Source organism: Aplysia californica, unplaced genomic scaffold (genome assembly GCF_000002075.1).
Source record: "Aplysia californica isolate F4 #8 unplaced genomic scaffold, AplCal3.0 scaffold00926, whole genome shotgun sequence".
Lineage (NCBI taxonomy): Eukaryota > Metazoa > Mollusca > Gastropoda > Aplysiida > Aplysiidae > Aplysia > Aplysia californica.
In genome coordinates this window covers 130,291-146,365 of record NW_004798196.1, presented here as the reverse complement: position 1 = coordinate 146,365, position 16,075 = coordinate 130,291, and the positions used below count along the sequence as shown (strand labels likewise).

Here is a 16,075-nt window from a genome sequence, read left to right as displayed (position 1 = left end):
GCATGTGTGTGTGTGTGTCTGTCTCTGTGTGTGTGTGTGTGTGTGTGTGTGTGTGTGTGTGTGTGTATGTGTGTGCCTTTGTGTGTGGAGGGGGAGGGGGGTCTGCTCTCAACAAAGTAGGCTGGGTTCGGGCAGGGCAGAACATTAAGTACTACAAGAACAATGTCAGGTAAGGCATGTTGTGAATGTGTGTGTCTCGGGGTGTCTGTGTGTGTGTGTGTGTGTGTGTGTGTGTGTGTGTGTGTGTGTGTGTGTGTGTGTGTGTGTGTGTGTGTGTGTGTGTGTGTGCATGTGTGCATGATTCAGTGCAAGGATGAATGGATGGGTTAATGTGTGTGCATGTGTCTGTGTGCATACGTGTGTGCCTGCATGCATGCGTGTGATTGTGAGGATGAGTGGGTGGGTGGGTGTGGGTCTATGTGTGTGTGTGTGTATGTATGTGTTTGTATGCATTCATGCATGCAGGCAGTTTTGTCAAGCTGAGCTCAACTGGAGCAGGGAATCGCTCGGTTGTTTACAGTCATACCAAAATTGGCCAAAACCCCAGGGAATCAATCAGTGTTTTCTATTTTTAATTTAGATGGTTGAATCAGATTTTATTTAGTACTTCAAAGACAATTTGAATGAATAGAACCTCCTGCAGTGTCTATCATTTTTCTTTTTCTTTCTTGTCTATGTGTGTTTATCCAGATTAACTCAAACATGTTGCAAATGACAAACATACAGTTATATTTATTGCCTGAAATGTTAAATTTCTGTATAGTATTAATTTTGTGCAAATGAGTTCTATAGGGACAGAGTTGTAAAGGAAGTTTGAGATGAATAGGTCACCTGAAAGTTGGATGAACAGTTGGCCTCGTACAAATGTAAAATATCCTTAGTAATAATAATAATAATAATAGTAAATAATAATAATAATAATAATAATAATAGTTTTGTTTTAGTGGAGGTTTTACGGCGCTCACAACTGCATAAGGTCATATGAGTGCCAAGGGGTGGATGTCAACAGAGAAGTCCTTACAGGGAATCAGACTTACTCTGCTCACCTCTCTAGCTTCAACAACACAAAGTCTGCTTCGACTATCAAGGCACCATGGAAATAGCGGGTCACAAGAGTGTGACAAATGTACCAAAGAAGTAGAGGAAAATGACGATAGTAAGGATTGGGAAAGAAAAAGCAGCTGTTCCCTTTTGTAGTTCAGGCACAGTTATGAGCATGACAATGTTGGATCTGCCCATTTGCAATTCTTCTGTGCATTAGAACGAGAAATGTCCCCCCCTTTGGGAATGGCCTAAAGACACTTTGGCAGGTGGCACCACCCGGGGTTAATAATAAAAATAATAATAATAATGATAATAGAAATAATAATAATAGATAGCTTTTGTATTGTGCAAATTCCTTCTCAACAGCAAGCTCTATGCACCTTGCAACGTGTATTAATCTTATACAGATCTCCATAAGAGTTTAGGTATTTTAATGATGCAGCGATTAATTCAACCTGTCTACTAATATACCCTCAGGTATGAGGCCGGCAGAGCAGACCACTACTACTACTCAATGACCTGGACGGTTCGCTTCGAGCACGACCATGACACGGTTTACTTCTCTCATTGCTACCCCTACACCTACACAGACCTGCAGGTAGGCGAGACAGCTGACAGCTGGTGGTGATGGGATTGTTTGTGATTTTTACATAATATATATATGGGGAACCTTGAAGAAAAAGAAGATGTCTATGATATGCTTTTTGATTCAATATTCTGTGGTAGTCCTGGAAAAAAAAAAGAGCAGACTTGGTCCTTATGAAGTCACTTTGTTTACCCCCCTTTCCCCTCCCCCCTTCCTCTACCCCCTTCCTCTACCCCCCTCCCCTACTCTTTCCACCTTTCCCACACCCCCTTCCTTGGGAACTTTTACACAGAGTAGGAAATCTGATGAAGAGAAGAAAGACTGTAATTTTTATTTCTATTTCTATGATTATTTTCCAAAAAAGGGAACGTTACCAAAGAACAGGGAATCTGATGAAGAGAAAAACATTAATTCCTTAATTTTCTTCATTTGGTTTTTTCACTGCTTTGTTTTAGATGTTGAAACTTTCACAAAGAGTCGGATAGATAGATAACAATGATTTTTGTTACTATTTTTAGGACTATCTTCTAGAAGTATCCAACGACCCCATCAAGTCTCGGATCTGCAAACAGCGAGTTTTGTGTCGGACGCTGGCAGGGAACCTTGTGTACATACTCACTATCACATCTGCATCTCAGTCTCCAGAGGACATGAAGGTACACCCAGATTTTTGTACAATTTTTTATTTTATGATGAGCTTTTGTAGATTGATTTTATTTGTTTGCTGTTTGGGTACATCATTAGCTCGGTTGGTGTCGGACTGGATTATGGAGCAGATTGCCAGATGGCCCTGGTTTGAATCCACAATGGGACACTCAAACTAAGGAGTCCCCCTCACCAGAGCAGTGCTGCTGACTGAATGTTGTCTTTAAGCTGCTCCCGAATGGGAGATATTAATATGTTCTTGTACACAGTAGAACTGTAAATGGGCTGAATTATCAATGTCATTCTCATACTGTGGCATGCCATGCCGGCACAACATAGGGGGAGCTGCTGCTTTTTCTTTCCTCGTCCTAACTAGCGTCCTTTTTCCTCTACTTCTTTTGTATGTTTGTCCCTCTCTTGTGAACTGCTATTTCGGGGGTGCCTTGATAGTCGAAGCAGACTTTGTGCTGTTGAGGCTAGATGAATGAGCAGGTAAGCCTGATTCCCTGTTTGGACTTCTCTGTTGATATCCACCCTTTGGAGCTCCTATGACCTTATGCAGCTGGGAGCTCCGTAAAACCTGCCTACAACTAAACTAGAAGGTACTCCCAGATTTGTGTACACTTTTTCAATTAATGTGGAGCTTTTGTCAACTGATTTATCTGTTTACTGTTTGGGTGCATCATTAGCTCGGTTTGTATCAGGCTGGATCATGGAGCAGATGGTCAGATGGCCCCGGTTTGAATCCATAATGGGACACTCAAACTTTAGGAAATTCTTAAGGTTCTCCTCCCATTTGGCTTGGTCTTATCTGAGATGGGCGTTCATTTTGGAGGTCCCACCTCTTAGTTAACCCTCGTGTCAAGAGGGTTATTAAATGTATACGACCTTCAGTGTCTGCTGTCTGACTTCAGGTGTTTTAAAATTTTGACAGTTTTTATAGAAAGTTTTACTTTATTCCTTTGCTGGGTTTTTTCGCAAGAGAAGTGTACGTGCTTTACAGAATGAACTGGATGTGTATAGTAGGTCAAGCGGATTTCGAATGCATGCATTTTACCTTTTTCGTTTCTTATTTTTTTTATCTTGCTCGTCAGTTTCTCCCTGCTCTGACTCGGTGACTATCCTATACCACAAGGAAAAATTCATAATACTTTCACCATTCGCTTTAAACGTTGTGTTTGGTTGGCTGAGGGCTAGGAGTGAAAATGTTCACATTCTTTATTTTGAGGGCAAGGTGCCATAGGCAATTCTTAGAAGAAAACTCAAAACTACTGAGTGGATTGGTTTGTTATTTACTGACATCATGCCATTTTGTTTCAATGCCTCCAGTATTCTATTTTTGACATTTTGACCCAAGTAAACATGGTCATTTCTTGCTCTCAGTCTTTGATTTTATTTATTAATATTAATATTTATTTTATTCTGTTTTCTTCTGTATTGATCCTCAGCACAAGAAAGCTGTAGTAGTGACAGCACGGGTTCACCCAGGGGAGAGTAACGCAAGCTGGATGATGAAAGGTTTTCTCGATTTTGTCACTGGAAGCTCCGCTGATGCCAAGGTTGTTTTTTTAATTCTAATTTAAGAGAGAGAGAGAGAGAGAGAGAGAGAGAGAGAGAGAGAGAGAGAGAGAGAGGGAGGGAGGGAGGGAGGGAGAGAATAGATGAAAGGAACACTATTATAACCATGTTCTTTGTACTTCTGTAAAGTGCATTCAGTACTTTCCCTATGAATATTTGCCAAAGTAAATGTAATTTATAATAATTTATTATTATATTAAATAATATTCTTGACCACGCGCAACCGCAAACCACAGATTAAAAGACTGCAATTTTTTTTTAAACTTTCCAAAATTTTGGGCATAGTATATCTGAATAGGTCACCGACAATGCATTCCTTGCAGTGTTTGTGTTGCATGACATAATATTTCCTCGACGTCGTCACCCCCAGTTGCTGAGAGACACGTTCATCTTCAAAGTGGTTCCCATGCTCAACCCTGACGGGGTCATCGTGGGGAACTACCGGTGTTCTCTGGCGGGCCGTGACCTCAACCGAAACTACAAAAGCTCCCTGAAGGACGCCTACCCCTCTGTGTGGCACACAAAGAATATGATACGCAAGTCAGTTGCTTAGATCAGAATACTTGTGCTCTCGTTGAGTTGTATTTATTTTAACTCTTTTTCTCTGTGGGGGGTAAACCCACTATGCCGGGGCCCTATTTTGGTACGAAATGTAAAATTAACATGTATGTCACAAAATTGGTCATTAACTCTTTATCTCCATGAGGGGTAAAGGGTAAAACCACTATGCCGGGGCCTTTTAAAAAATTTTTTTTTTTTACTAAATCTAAAAATGACAAAAACGTCATTAAACGGGTCATTAAATCATTAAAAGTGAACCTATTTCGATAGTTCTTCATCTAATGAATGATCTCCCAAGGAAAGAGACCTCTTTTTGGCAATTGTCGAAAAGTAATTTGACGTCGAAGACATTGTAAAGGAATGTGCGCAGCTCACCGGCACTGCGGTTCTGACTGCGAGCTGCTGCGCTGGGAGCGACTTGACAGAGATAAAGAGTTAAAGCATTTTTTTTATGTGTTTTAAATTGTTGAGTTGTGTCTATTATAAAGCATTTTTAACATGTTTAGCTTTGCTGAATTGTATTTGTTGTAGATGTTTGACATCTCCTTTAGTATATATTTTGGCTTGGGTAGTGAGGGCTCCTGAAAAGACATAAGGGTCTTGAACATCTAGCTCTCACTGGCAAAATTGAGGGCAAGCGAGGCAGGGGTAGGCCCAGAACAACATACTTATGAAACCTAAACAAATGGGTAACGGGAAACGTAGCTTTTTTGAGAGCATCCGAGCAAAGGAATGAATGGAAAACCCTGATCGCCGATGTCTGTCGCAGATCTGGCACTGGATGATGATGATGAGTGAGGTTTAGTAGGAAGTGCCAAATTTTTCAGCCTTTAACTTGCTGGGCTTTTTCGGGAAAATGTTGTATCTGAACTGCTGATATTTGTAGTGCCGTTGAATGATCTCATTTTATTAACCCCCATCCCCAGGTTGCTGCAAGAGAGAGACATTATAGTTTATTGTGACCTTCACGGGCACAGCCGACGCCAAAATGTGTTCATCTACGGCTGTGAGCAATCGCACCATTCCAACAAACGCTTCCACGAACGCATTTTTCCTTCCATGCTTAACAAGAACTCCCCTGACAAGGTCAGTGCTTGTTGACCGCTGACTTGGATTCTCTTTGTAATGTCATTTGTGAGGCGTGCTGACAAAATGAGTCATCCCCCCCCCCCTGGCAGTGCTGCTGACTGAAGTGTCTTTAGGCCTTTCCCAAAGGGGGAAATTAACACGTTCTTAAACACAGTAGAGTGGAAGGGAAGAGAGGGAAGGAGGGACTGGATGGATCGTGTGCATATGTTTGTTGTTGCGTCTGTGTGTGTGTGTGTGTGTGTGTGTGTGTGTGTGTGTGTGTGTGTACAATTATGTTTGATGGAATAAATTGTGTAATGTTTCATGTTTGCCAGTATTTTCTGTATGCTGAGATGATTAGCATTATTCATTTTTTTGCACTTCAAGAACTAGTGTAGGCTACCCTTTTTTTCCCCCTGTCTTTTGCGTTACTTTAATTCTTATATTGTCTCCTCATTTGTGGTGTTTGCAAGTATTTATTCTTGGATATTTCAGTTCTGCTTCAAGTCATGCAAGTTCAAAGTTCAGAAGAGCAAAGAGGGCACAGGTCGTGTGGTCATGTGGAACATGGGAGTCCACAACAGCTACACATTAGAGGTCAGAGTTCAATCATTTATTTATCATTTGGAAAAAAAATTTCTAGACAAACTATCCATTTTTCTTGCGTTTCATTTTTTAAAATAATACTCGTACGCCTATATCTTGAATAGAAGTAGAGATATTTGTGATTGAAGGAAATGGAGGTCGCCTGAAGTCAGAGGTAAAATTAACAAGAATATGGCCGCCTAAATTTACTTACTCCCAAAGTTTAATGTCCATGGACACTGCAAATTTACATTTTTTTGTGCCTTTGATCAATATTTTTCAATATAATCGGCACAGAAATTAAATTTTTGATGGAAATAAGCGGTGTTGCCCAATGAACCGAAAAATGCTAGTTTGTTTGGTTTCATTATTTTGATTAGCGCCTGATTTTACCACAATGATATACAAATGATGTTGCCTGGATTTCTTTTGCAGCACTTGGGAGATTTATGGCTCTCTGAGTAAAGATAATTCCCTGTAGCGAGGGAATAAATAAACTTGTCTTTTTAATCTATTCTAAAACAAATGTTTACTCTCTTTTTCCCCCCTTTCACATACAGGCCACATTCTGTGGTTCAAGTATGGGCAAGAAGAAAGGTCTCCACTTCAGTCAGAAAGACTTTGAGATGATGGGCTACCACTTCTGTGACACTCTCCTGGACTACTGTGACCCCGACAATACAAAGGTAGTCTCTAAGCCCACCCACATTTTGCTTCAACATTCTGCCAAACGAATACTCTAACACTTAAACCTTTTGTTGCATGAGATATGGAACGATAATAGAGGTTCAAATTCACCCTACAAGTTGTTCTATGCCTAAAAATAACCAAAAAATATGTTTTAACGAAAAAGGATGGGGGTCAATTTGTCCACAGTTCTAGACACAGTGAACTCTCACTACGTGTGGTGATTTTGTGATGGGTATGTGTCCACCATAGTGGACATAATGCATAGGCTACAAAGACTTTTTTAAAACTTTTGGTAAAAAGAATATAGTAAAGAGTAGCTAGTAACTGCCCAGGTTTTTCTAATATAGTGTAAAGCGCATAGAGCTTGCTGTCGAGTGGGGATGTGGGTTATACAAATGCTATTTATTATTATTTATTATTCAACTATAATAACAAGGAAGTTTTCAATTTTTTGGACGAAACAAAATGACATGGGTGTGAGAGTCAGTGACACCATGGCGTGGCCGAAAAATCATGTCCACTCTAGAGGACACCATGCAACAAAGGGTTTTAACTCTTTTCCTCTTTGGTCAGTGATTATGTGCTGATTTTGTGAAAAGTTTTGAGTTGTCTTACATATGTTTCTGAGATTTATTTGCACAGAAATTCTAACCCGTAACTGTTTTCTTTTTAATCGGAGATTATGCTGATTTCTGAATAAGTTATGGTGGAACAGTGTTCTCTCCTTTTTTTTAGCAAATGTTTAATGTTCCTGTGAAGCAGTTGTTTTCCTTGCTTGCTCTCATAATGCTGGAAAAGGATTGATTGAAAGTAAAGTTTTCAGTTGCTGTGCTTACGACCTGCCCTTTTATTGTACTGCCTTTAAGTCGCTATTAAAGGAAAAACATTAAAAAACCTTTTATCGTTGGTGCCTGACTCTAGCTGTGTATTCATCAAACAAGATCCAACACTATCTTTGTCTCAAATCATGTTATTTACAACCATAATTTACAACTGGCGATGCCATGCTGTGTAAAAAGACCTGTCTACATAACATTTTGAGCAATTCTGGTAGATGATGATAAAGAAATGGTGAGGGGGGGTGGGGGTGTCCTCATTTTCTGAAAACCTCCCCATTTTCTGAAAAGCAAAAAGTCATACCCATATTATTATATGGTTAGAGTCGGACATTTATGTTATGCTTTACATACGTAAAATTAAAATTGAAATTTTACAACATGTATTTGTTGAGAAAGTAGGTATCACTTTTGGACAGGTTGTTTTAGAATGTTTTTCCTTATGGTTGAGTTGAAAGTACTATTGTTTGGAATATGATACTTATATAGTACAGTACAAACTAAAGAAAGTCGTGTGAATTTATTTGTAAGTTTGCTCTTTGGTTGGACTTAACGATGAAGGACTGAGATAAATGACAATTCTGAGCTGTGAAGATCCAGGCATCGTAATAACAAAACTTACTTGATACGTGTCTCTCAGGACTAGAGTAAACACCTAATGATTGTTACTGTAAACACACTTATTAATGTTTTGAATTATAGAGTGAAATTAAATTATCAAAAATTTTTATTTTATTTTGGAAAGTTGTTTTAGATTGAAAAATATACTTACACAGAATTTTAAATATTTTAACATTTTATGATCAAACTATTGACCCGAGCCCAGCCGTACAGTGAACTGTTGCGAATAAAAGTAACTTGTGTTTCGCGCTCTCATATGACCTGATGCAGTTGCGAGCACCATAAAACCCCATACTAAACTAAAACGTAATGTTTTGACTTTTCAAATCCGGGAATCGGAGCTTTCAACTGTGAGCAGCGCATGAAGCTGTTTTAGACTACGTAATGTTTTTTCCTTTATGAGAGAGTAAACTTATTAAAGATATAATTGTGAAAGGGTTTTATTGTGTGAATTATTAAGGGTCAAGTGCAAATTGTGTAACCCTATGCTGTGTGTGTAAATTTCCCTTGTCTTATTGCCATTCTTTCTCTTTGTTCTCGATTTCACCACAAATGTGTGGTGATTGGCTTACCCTTGTTTGACCATGGTAACTAACTCTAACATTTTAACTTTTGTGTTGTCAATGAAATAATGACACCATCTTCACATTTTGAAGGATATATTGTTAGAAGGTAGTATAGTGCTTCATCACTGGGTTTTATTTTAGTAGAATTTGATAAAACCAGCCGATTTTCATTTGTAATGATAGGGCTTCTTTTGAATTTCGATGTGGAAACATGCCATTCTATTTATCTGATTTTTTTTCTTCTGCTGATTCGAAACGTTTTGTGGAAAAAAATGTATGGATATCGATTCAACATTTTTTCTCTTTGTTACCTTCTAACGATGTGTCCTTCGGTGTACTTGATGTTCATTTATCTTTTGTCTATATTAACACTGACCTATTTCATTTTGCTCACAATATAGAACCTTGCCCGATATGTTTTGTTTATTGTTCTCACTGCACTATAGTTTTATGTCTTTATCGTTACTCAAGATAATTTCAAGAAAATGCTTTTACCTTCAAGAGAGAGAAAAACTTGCACTGCACTGCACTGTAGTTTTATGTCTTTATCGCTACTCGAGATAAAATCAAGAAAAAGCTTTTTCCTTGAAGAAAAAAACTTGCTCTGCTGTCTTCCTTTAAAATTAGTAGACTATTTGTACTCTGTACTCTGAACTGTCTCACAACAGATGGCCTCAAAGCAAGGATCTAGGCTGAGGAGCAGCTACATGTGTAGTTGTCAAAGGAAGAAATAAATAAATAAATAAATAAATAAATAAGTAAATAAATAAATAAATAAATAGCCTTTATACTGCGCAATTTCATTTCCATTTTCTTTTTAAAAAATGCTCAATGAGCATTACATCGAAAAAGACATCGCATCTTAAATATCAATTGACATGCATGTACGTAAAACAGAGTATTATTCACATATATTATCTATATAATATATGTGTAAAAAAAAAGGATATGGAATTCAGACAATAACTACACAAATAGTGTTGTCTATTCTAGAAAAATATACAATGTAGACAGTTACTACATATACTCTGTGTTGATGGGGGATTAAAAAACATCTACATTCAGATTTTCAAATGCAATCATCTTTGTCTGTTTTTGTCATATGACAAAGTAGACAGTTACTCTACAAATTCTATTGTCTGTTTTTGAAGGACAGTGCGACTATCTCAATGCATATCCTGTTTTTCAGTCTCTTTTATAAACTGTAAATGTTAAAGAACTTGAGAAAATTGGTCCTTTGAGTCGTTTTTGCAATGTTGTTTGTCATATTTTATTCTTAGTTTGCACTTGCTTTTTTTGTACACAATGGCATATCACTGAAGCTTTTGTTTATGAGCTCTCTTGTTGTAATGATCACTTACATTTGCCCATTTATTTTTATGCACTTTGATGCCTCAGGCTATACTGCCTCAAATGCATCCATTTTGGGCACAGTTTAGTTCTTTGCTGTTAATTTGCTCTTGTAAAAACTTTTGATTCGTGTACACAAATGTATGCTATACATGGGTTAATGGGTTAATAGATTCTGACAGCTTTTTATGGTGAACTAGTGGAGTCCCCCCCCGGGGCGGTGCCACTGACTGAAGTGTCTTTTGGCCATTCCCAAAAGGGGGACATTTCTCGTTTAGCATAGTAGAATTGTAAATGGGCTGACTTATGTCGCGCTCATAACTGTGCCTGATCTACAACAGGGAACTGCTGCTTCTTCTTTCCTGATCCTTGCTATTGTCATTTTCCTCTACTTCTTTTGCATGTTTGTCACTCTCTTGTGATCTGCTATTTCCGGGGTGCCTTGATAGTCGAAGCAGACCTTGTGCTGTTGAAGCTAGAGAAGTGAGCAGTCTAAGTCTGATTCCCTGTAAAGACTTCTCTGTTGACACCCACCCCTTGGCGCTCATATGACCTTACGCAGTTGCGAGCGCCGTAAAACCCTCTACTATTTTTTTTTTAAAAAGAACTAGTGGAGTTGTTCTGATAATGGTTTGTAGTGAGAAGTTCTGAATAAGTTGGTGGAAGGTCTGGACTTTTAGTTTTGGGGTGGAGACGGCTAGAATGATGAATTTCCAAATGTGGGAAAAAGTGCCAGAGAGTTGACCTTGGTTTTTGTGTCACTTTCTGCTTTTCTTCTTCTTCTGCTTTCATTCTTTGGTCACTCCGCTTTCCGTGTGGATGTCTCTAATGTCACAGTATATTCTATTGGTGGTGGAGCAGTCTCGTTAATTTATAAATTTTGCTAAAGTTTTGGTCAGCCACTCTGCTTTTCAATATAATTTGGGTTAAAGTAACTTAAAGTTAGAGTACTCCCCGGGGCAGTGCCACTGACTGAAGTGTCTTCGGGCCATTCCCAAAGGGGGGACATTTCGTGTTCTTATTTTCTGTAGAATTGTAAATGGGCTGATTCAACAATGTCATACTCATAACTGTGCCTGAACTACAGCAGGGAACTGCTGCTTTTTCTTTCCTAATTCTTACTATCGACATTTTCCTCTACTTCTTTTGTATGTCTGTCACACTCTTGTGACCCACTATTTCCGGGGTGCCTTAAAAGTCAAAACAGACTTTGTGCTGTTAAAGCTAGAGAGGTCAGCAGAGTAAGCCCGATTCCCTGTAAAGACTTTTCTGTTTACATCCCACCCTTGGCGCTCGTATGACTTTATGCAATTGCGAGCGCTGTAAAACCTCTACTAAATAAAAATAAAGTTATAGTACCCTTTTTTTTTCCTTCCTCATTCTTAAAGTTGAAATGCCCAGTAATTGTTTTGTGGTTTTAAAAATTCGTTTTGCCACTTCTTATACGGTCGCACCCACAAATTTGATTGCATATGTACCATTTGCGGAGTGCGCATTTACAGCTTGTTGAATTTAGGAAAATAGGAAATATGGTGTGCAGTGTTCTTGCTAAGGACACAACATTCTACCGTGCGCAGCCAGGTTTTAGCACATGGTCTTGTGATTGCAAGAATGGATGACAATAGTTTTTACCGTGTCCTCATTGCCATTTTCGACCTCTTTCACCTCCATGAGTGAAAGATATTTCATGTAGACATGCGGTGGTCAAGTGGTCGGGCTCTTGAACAAAAGGTTGTGGACTGGAACCCCGTCTGGGGGCTTAATGTTTTGTTGTTTGGAAAGGTACTTTACATGAATTTCCCACACTTAACCTAGATGAGAATGGGTTCACGGGTACAGACAGCGAAAGATCTTGTCAGTCTGTTAGTGTTTCAGAGTTTAATAGACTGCTAGCGCACTAGGTTTCCTAGGAAGCCGAGAATGTTTTTGAGTGTTTGAGGCAGGATCTATTGGGGTGATGTAAGTTGTAAAGCGTATAAAACATGATGTAGATCAATGACATGCACTAAATAACTGAAATTATTATTATGATTATTGTTGTTGTTATTATGATTATTATAATGATGATGATTATTATTTTTATTATTGTTATTATTATTTTATATCATTATCATTATTACTATTTTTTAAATATATAATAATATTCTCATAATCATTATTATTATCATTATTGTTAATATTATTATTGGCTTCTTGGATGCAGTAAGTTTTGAACTGGATCAGATATGGCATATGTAACACTTTGAGAAGCCAATGTGAGCGCGGCGAGGGAACTATTTTTCGAATCCTTCCAGAACTGTTTCCTCTCATTCTGATGTCTTTATAGAGGAACTGAGAACTCTCTTTTTGATAGGATTTATATTATTCGTATATGGGTGGGTGGCTGGAGGGTGGTACTATAGTAGGTCTTATTTCTATTCTTTTCATCTCTGTTATTTCTGTCAGTCTATCTTGCTTCTTTTTCCTGGCACTAAGTGACTGTTATAACATCAACCTGCTTCTCTTTACTGTATCTGTAATATATGGTAACCCAGCACCATGTTACTATATTGGACACATTGCTGTTTCTGTGTCCAATATGATTAATGCATTGTTTCAGTGTCGTTTATGATTAACACATTGACTCTGTGCCTATTATGACATATATACATTGTTCCTGTGTCAATTATGATTGACACATTGTGTTGCTTCTGTGTCAACTATGGTTAGCACATTGTTGTTTCTTTGTCAATATGATTGACACTGATGTCTGTGGTGTAGTGGATATGCACTCCGCTGTTGCACACTGGAGACACAAGTTTGATTCCCGAGTGGGGAGCAGTTTTATTGAGTATCTTGATCTTTCTGCTGGGATGTTGTATCCCTCTCAGCCGGAGTTGGCCCTCACAGACAAGGTCTAAGCCTGCCCCCCAAACGATATGTAAATTGTGTTGATAAAAGCGCCTACATAAACCCCCCACCCCCCCAAAAAATGTGATTTACTTGTTGTTTTCTTAAATATGAACTATGCTGACTCTTTCATTCTACTCTATGTTCCCAATTCAGTAGAATTAACATGTTTGCCTTTTTTTTTTTTGTCTACTTCCTCGCTTCAGTACGCTAAAATCCTGGTTGACCTTGAGGACCGGCACAAGATGGAGGTCATGACCAAGATCGCGCAACGTGGCCTGCAGCCGGACAGCGGTGCGGAGGTCACTGACCTCTCCGACACAGAGTCCAGGTGAGTCAAAAGAAACATCTGAAGGTGACCCGAGGGTGGTTAGCGGGTGCTCTGATGTGGTTTGCTGCTACATTCCAGTCAAATATCTGTGGTCGTTATCTCCCCTCCTTTTTTTTTTGCGTTAGTTCCTCTCCTGTAACACCTGTAATCTTCAAGAATTATATGACCTAACTGCGTTCCACGTTGCGGAAAACTTTAATTAATTTAAAAGGAAATAGTCTGTGGTGAGATAAATGGACCGTTGGAGATTGTGGTGGGATAAATGGACTCCTGGAGATTGTTGTGAGATAAATGGAAAGTTTGAGACCGCCTTTGAAGAGACAAATGAAAAATTGGACGTTGTCAGTGGTGAGACGAAGGGGCTGTTAGAGGTTGCCTGTGGTGAGCTCAGAGGAAGGGATAATAGTAGATAGCATTTATACAGTGCATGTCCCCGCTCGAAAGCAAGCTCTATGCACTTTACACTATATTTTTACCCCAGCAGACCTTAGAACTCTCAGAAACATTGTCAGCTTTCCGGGAAGTATACAGTGCGAGCAGCCGGTTAAGCGCTCAAATGCTAACAAACTGACAAGATCTTTCACTGTCTATAGGGATGGTTGGGGGTATCTGTGGATGCTCATAAGGTTTCCTATCTTTTATTGAGCTCGTCTTCGTTAATTTTGTCTCTAACTTCGGCTTGTAACAGTAAACATCTTTGTAAGATTTTTCTCATTCAGTAAGATATGACATATTATTATTATTACAATCTTTTAAAACTGTATCTACTATGATGTGGTCTTTAGAGTTTTAGTTTTAGTAAGAGTTTTATGGCACTTGCATCATAGTAAGGTCATATATAAGTGCCGAAGATTAGAAGTGTTAGAAGAGAGTAACTAACACAAGAAAGGAGCAGAGATAACGACGGTAGAGAGTGCCGCGATAGGTCCTACTTTTCTACTCTTTTTATGGGTCAAAACAGGCCTCCTCTAAAATGATCTAAAGTTAAAGCGTGTCAGGAAAGGATCCAGAGAGTTCTTCTCAGAGATAACCAATGTTTCTCAACCATTGCATTAGAATTATTTTCTTTTCATGTTTATTGAGGTTTTTTTTTTTTTTTGGTTTTTTTAAAGTTCCAGGCTTGTTCAAATTGATGTTTTTTAGTTTCAGTTCTGATTAGCACTTAAAAATTTTTTTAAAACATGTACAGCTGGTGGTTGGCGGGTGCTCTGGTGTGATCTGCTTCTTCTTTCCTATGAAATCCTAGTGATAATATTCATAAAGGAGTGGGGGTGTGTGTGTGGGTTGGGGGGGGGGGGGGGTGATGTATACTTTTACAATCATCACAATCAATAAGCATGAGATTACTGAGACATGTGTCACGACGCGGTGGAATCAGGCCTTTGTCAATTTTGGGGCATGTGGAGTTACTGGTATCATCTTTTAAAGGTTGTTAGTTTGTCTCTTGATGAAAAAAATACCCATCTATCTTGAATAGAAATTGAAATATTTGCAATTGAAGGAAGGGGAGGGGGAGAGCGGCTCATGGCTTGAGAGGTAAAATTAGCGAGAAAATAGCTGCCGAAGTTTAGTGACTTCCAAAGCTTGAAAGTTCTAGCAAACTAAAAATTAAAATTTTTTGTGCCTATGACATAATCAACATTTTTTCCGTAAAGTCCACCTAGAAATGTATTTTTAATTTCCCGTAAAAGATCTTGAGCCCCCCTCCTCCCCCAAAAAAGAGAAAAATAAGATAAAAATTGCCTAACTGGCGGGTAAATGCCAGTTTCTTCAAGTTTCACTATTTTGATGAGGGCTCGATTTCACCGACCACCACGATGCGATGCCTCACATATTATGTAATTTGTCTCTCCTCTGTAGTGATGGTGGATCTGACAGCTCCATCTCAGACGGTCCTCCGGTCCATCTCCAGTACGCTGCTGCCAGGGTGAGTGACCTGTGTTATGTTGTTACTAGCTGGGCCCCCTTTTCGATGAAAGAAACGATCGTCAAATAAAACTGCAGTCATATCGATGTGTCCAGTCATACTAATTGTTTTATTTCTTAAACAAAACAAAGAAAGAAAAATTGTTTCTAGCTGGCCCCCCCCTTTCGATGAAAGGAATGATCGGTGCATTAAGATCAACTGAAAGTCATTGGCCTACTATATTTACACTCTACTGGAATGGAGCAATAAATCTTGAGAGATGCAAAAAATTAGAAAGTCTAGATCTATACTCTCAAAACTAAATGCACCTCACAAAATATCACTTTGGGCACTTCGGCTGTGGAGGACAGCTATGCAGATTTGTTTAGTTTTTCAGTGGAATAATCACAAAGGCCAAAGAAGGACGGGAACATTTTGTCAAATATATTTTTCTAAATTCTGGAAATTAGTAAAAATAAAAAATCAGGCTCCGTCATGGGGACCTATCTATCTTTTTGCAGGTACTTGCCAACATTCAACTCTTTCCGTTGTATAATTTTTATTTTTTTTGTCTAGCGTCATCACACAGCCTATTTTGTTCTCAATAGAGCTTTTCATTTTGCTCTTGGTATAATAAGCTTGTACGCAGCTCATTTTGCATGATGGCAGCTATTTTGTTAGAAAGAAGAAATTCGCAGAATATGGGAACAACAAAATTGAAATGATGAATCAACAGAATACATCTTTTGTGTGGAAAACCTGTAGTAGTTCCACAGTCCTTGGATTTGTTTGTGTGGGGGGTTTTTGAGTGGGGGGTGG

The 16,075-nt window shown here is 38.7% G+C and overlaps 1 protein-coding gene across 1 annotated transcript in view; it reads left to right on the top strand.

Annotated features, from left to right (window-relative positions):
• LOC101845583 (cytosolic carboxypeptidase 2) overlaps positions 1–16,075 on the top strand; it is a gene marked incomplete in the record, with an annotated part of 101,844 nt that overhangs the window by 33,276 nt on the left and 52,493 nt on the right. Inside the window, 10 exon segments of the mRNA XM_035972958.1 lie at positions 103–169; positions 1,522–1,642; positions 2,149–2,286; positions 3,724–3,834; positions 4,224–4,393; positions 5,341–5,500; positions 5,978–6,079; positions 6,628–6,753; positions 13,226–13,350; positions 15,211–15,277. Of these exon segments, the coding sequence (XP_035828851.1) occupies positions 103–169; positions 1,522–1,642; positions 2,149–2,286; positions 3,724–3,834; positions 4,224–4,393; positions 5,341–5,500; positions 5,978–6,079; positions 6,628–6,753; positions 13,226–13,350; positions 15,211–15,277 (1,187 nt within the window).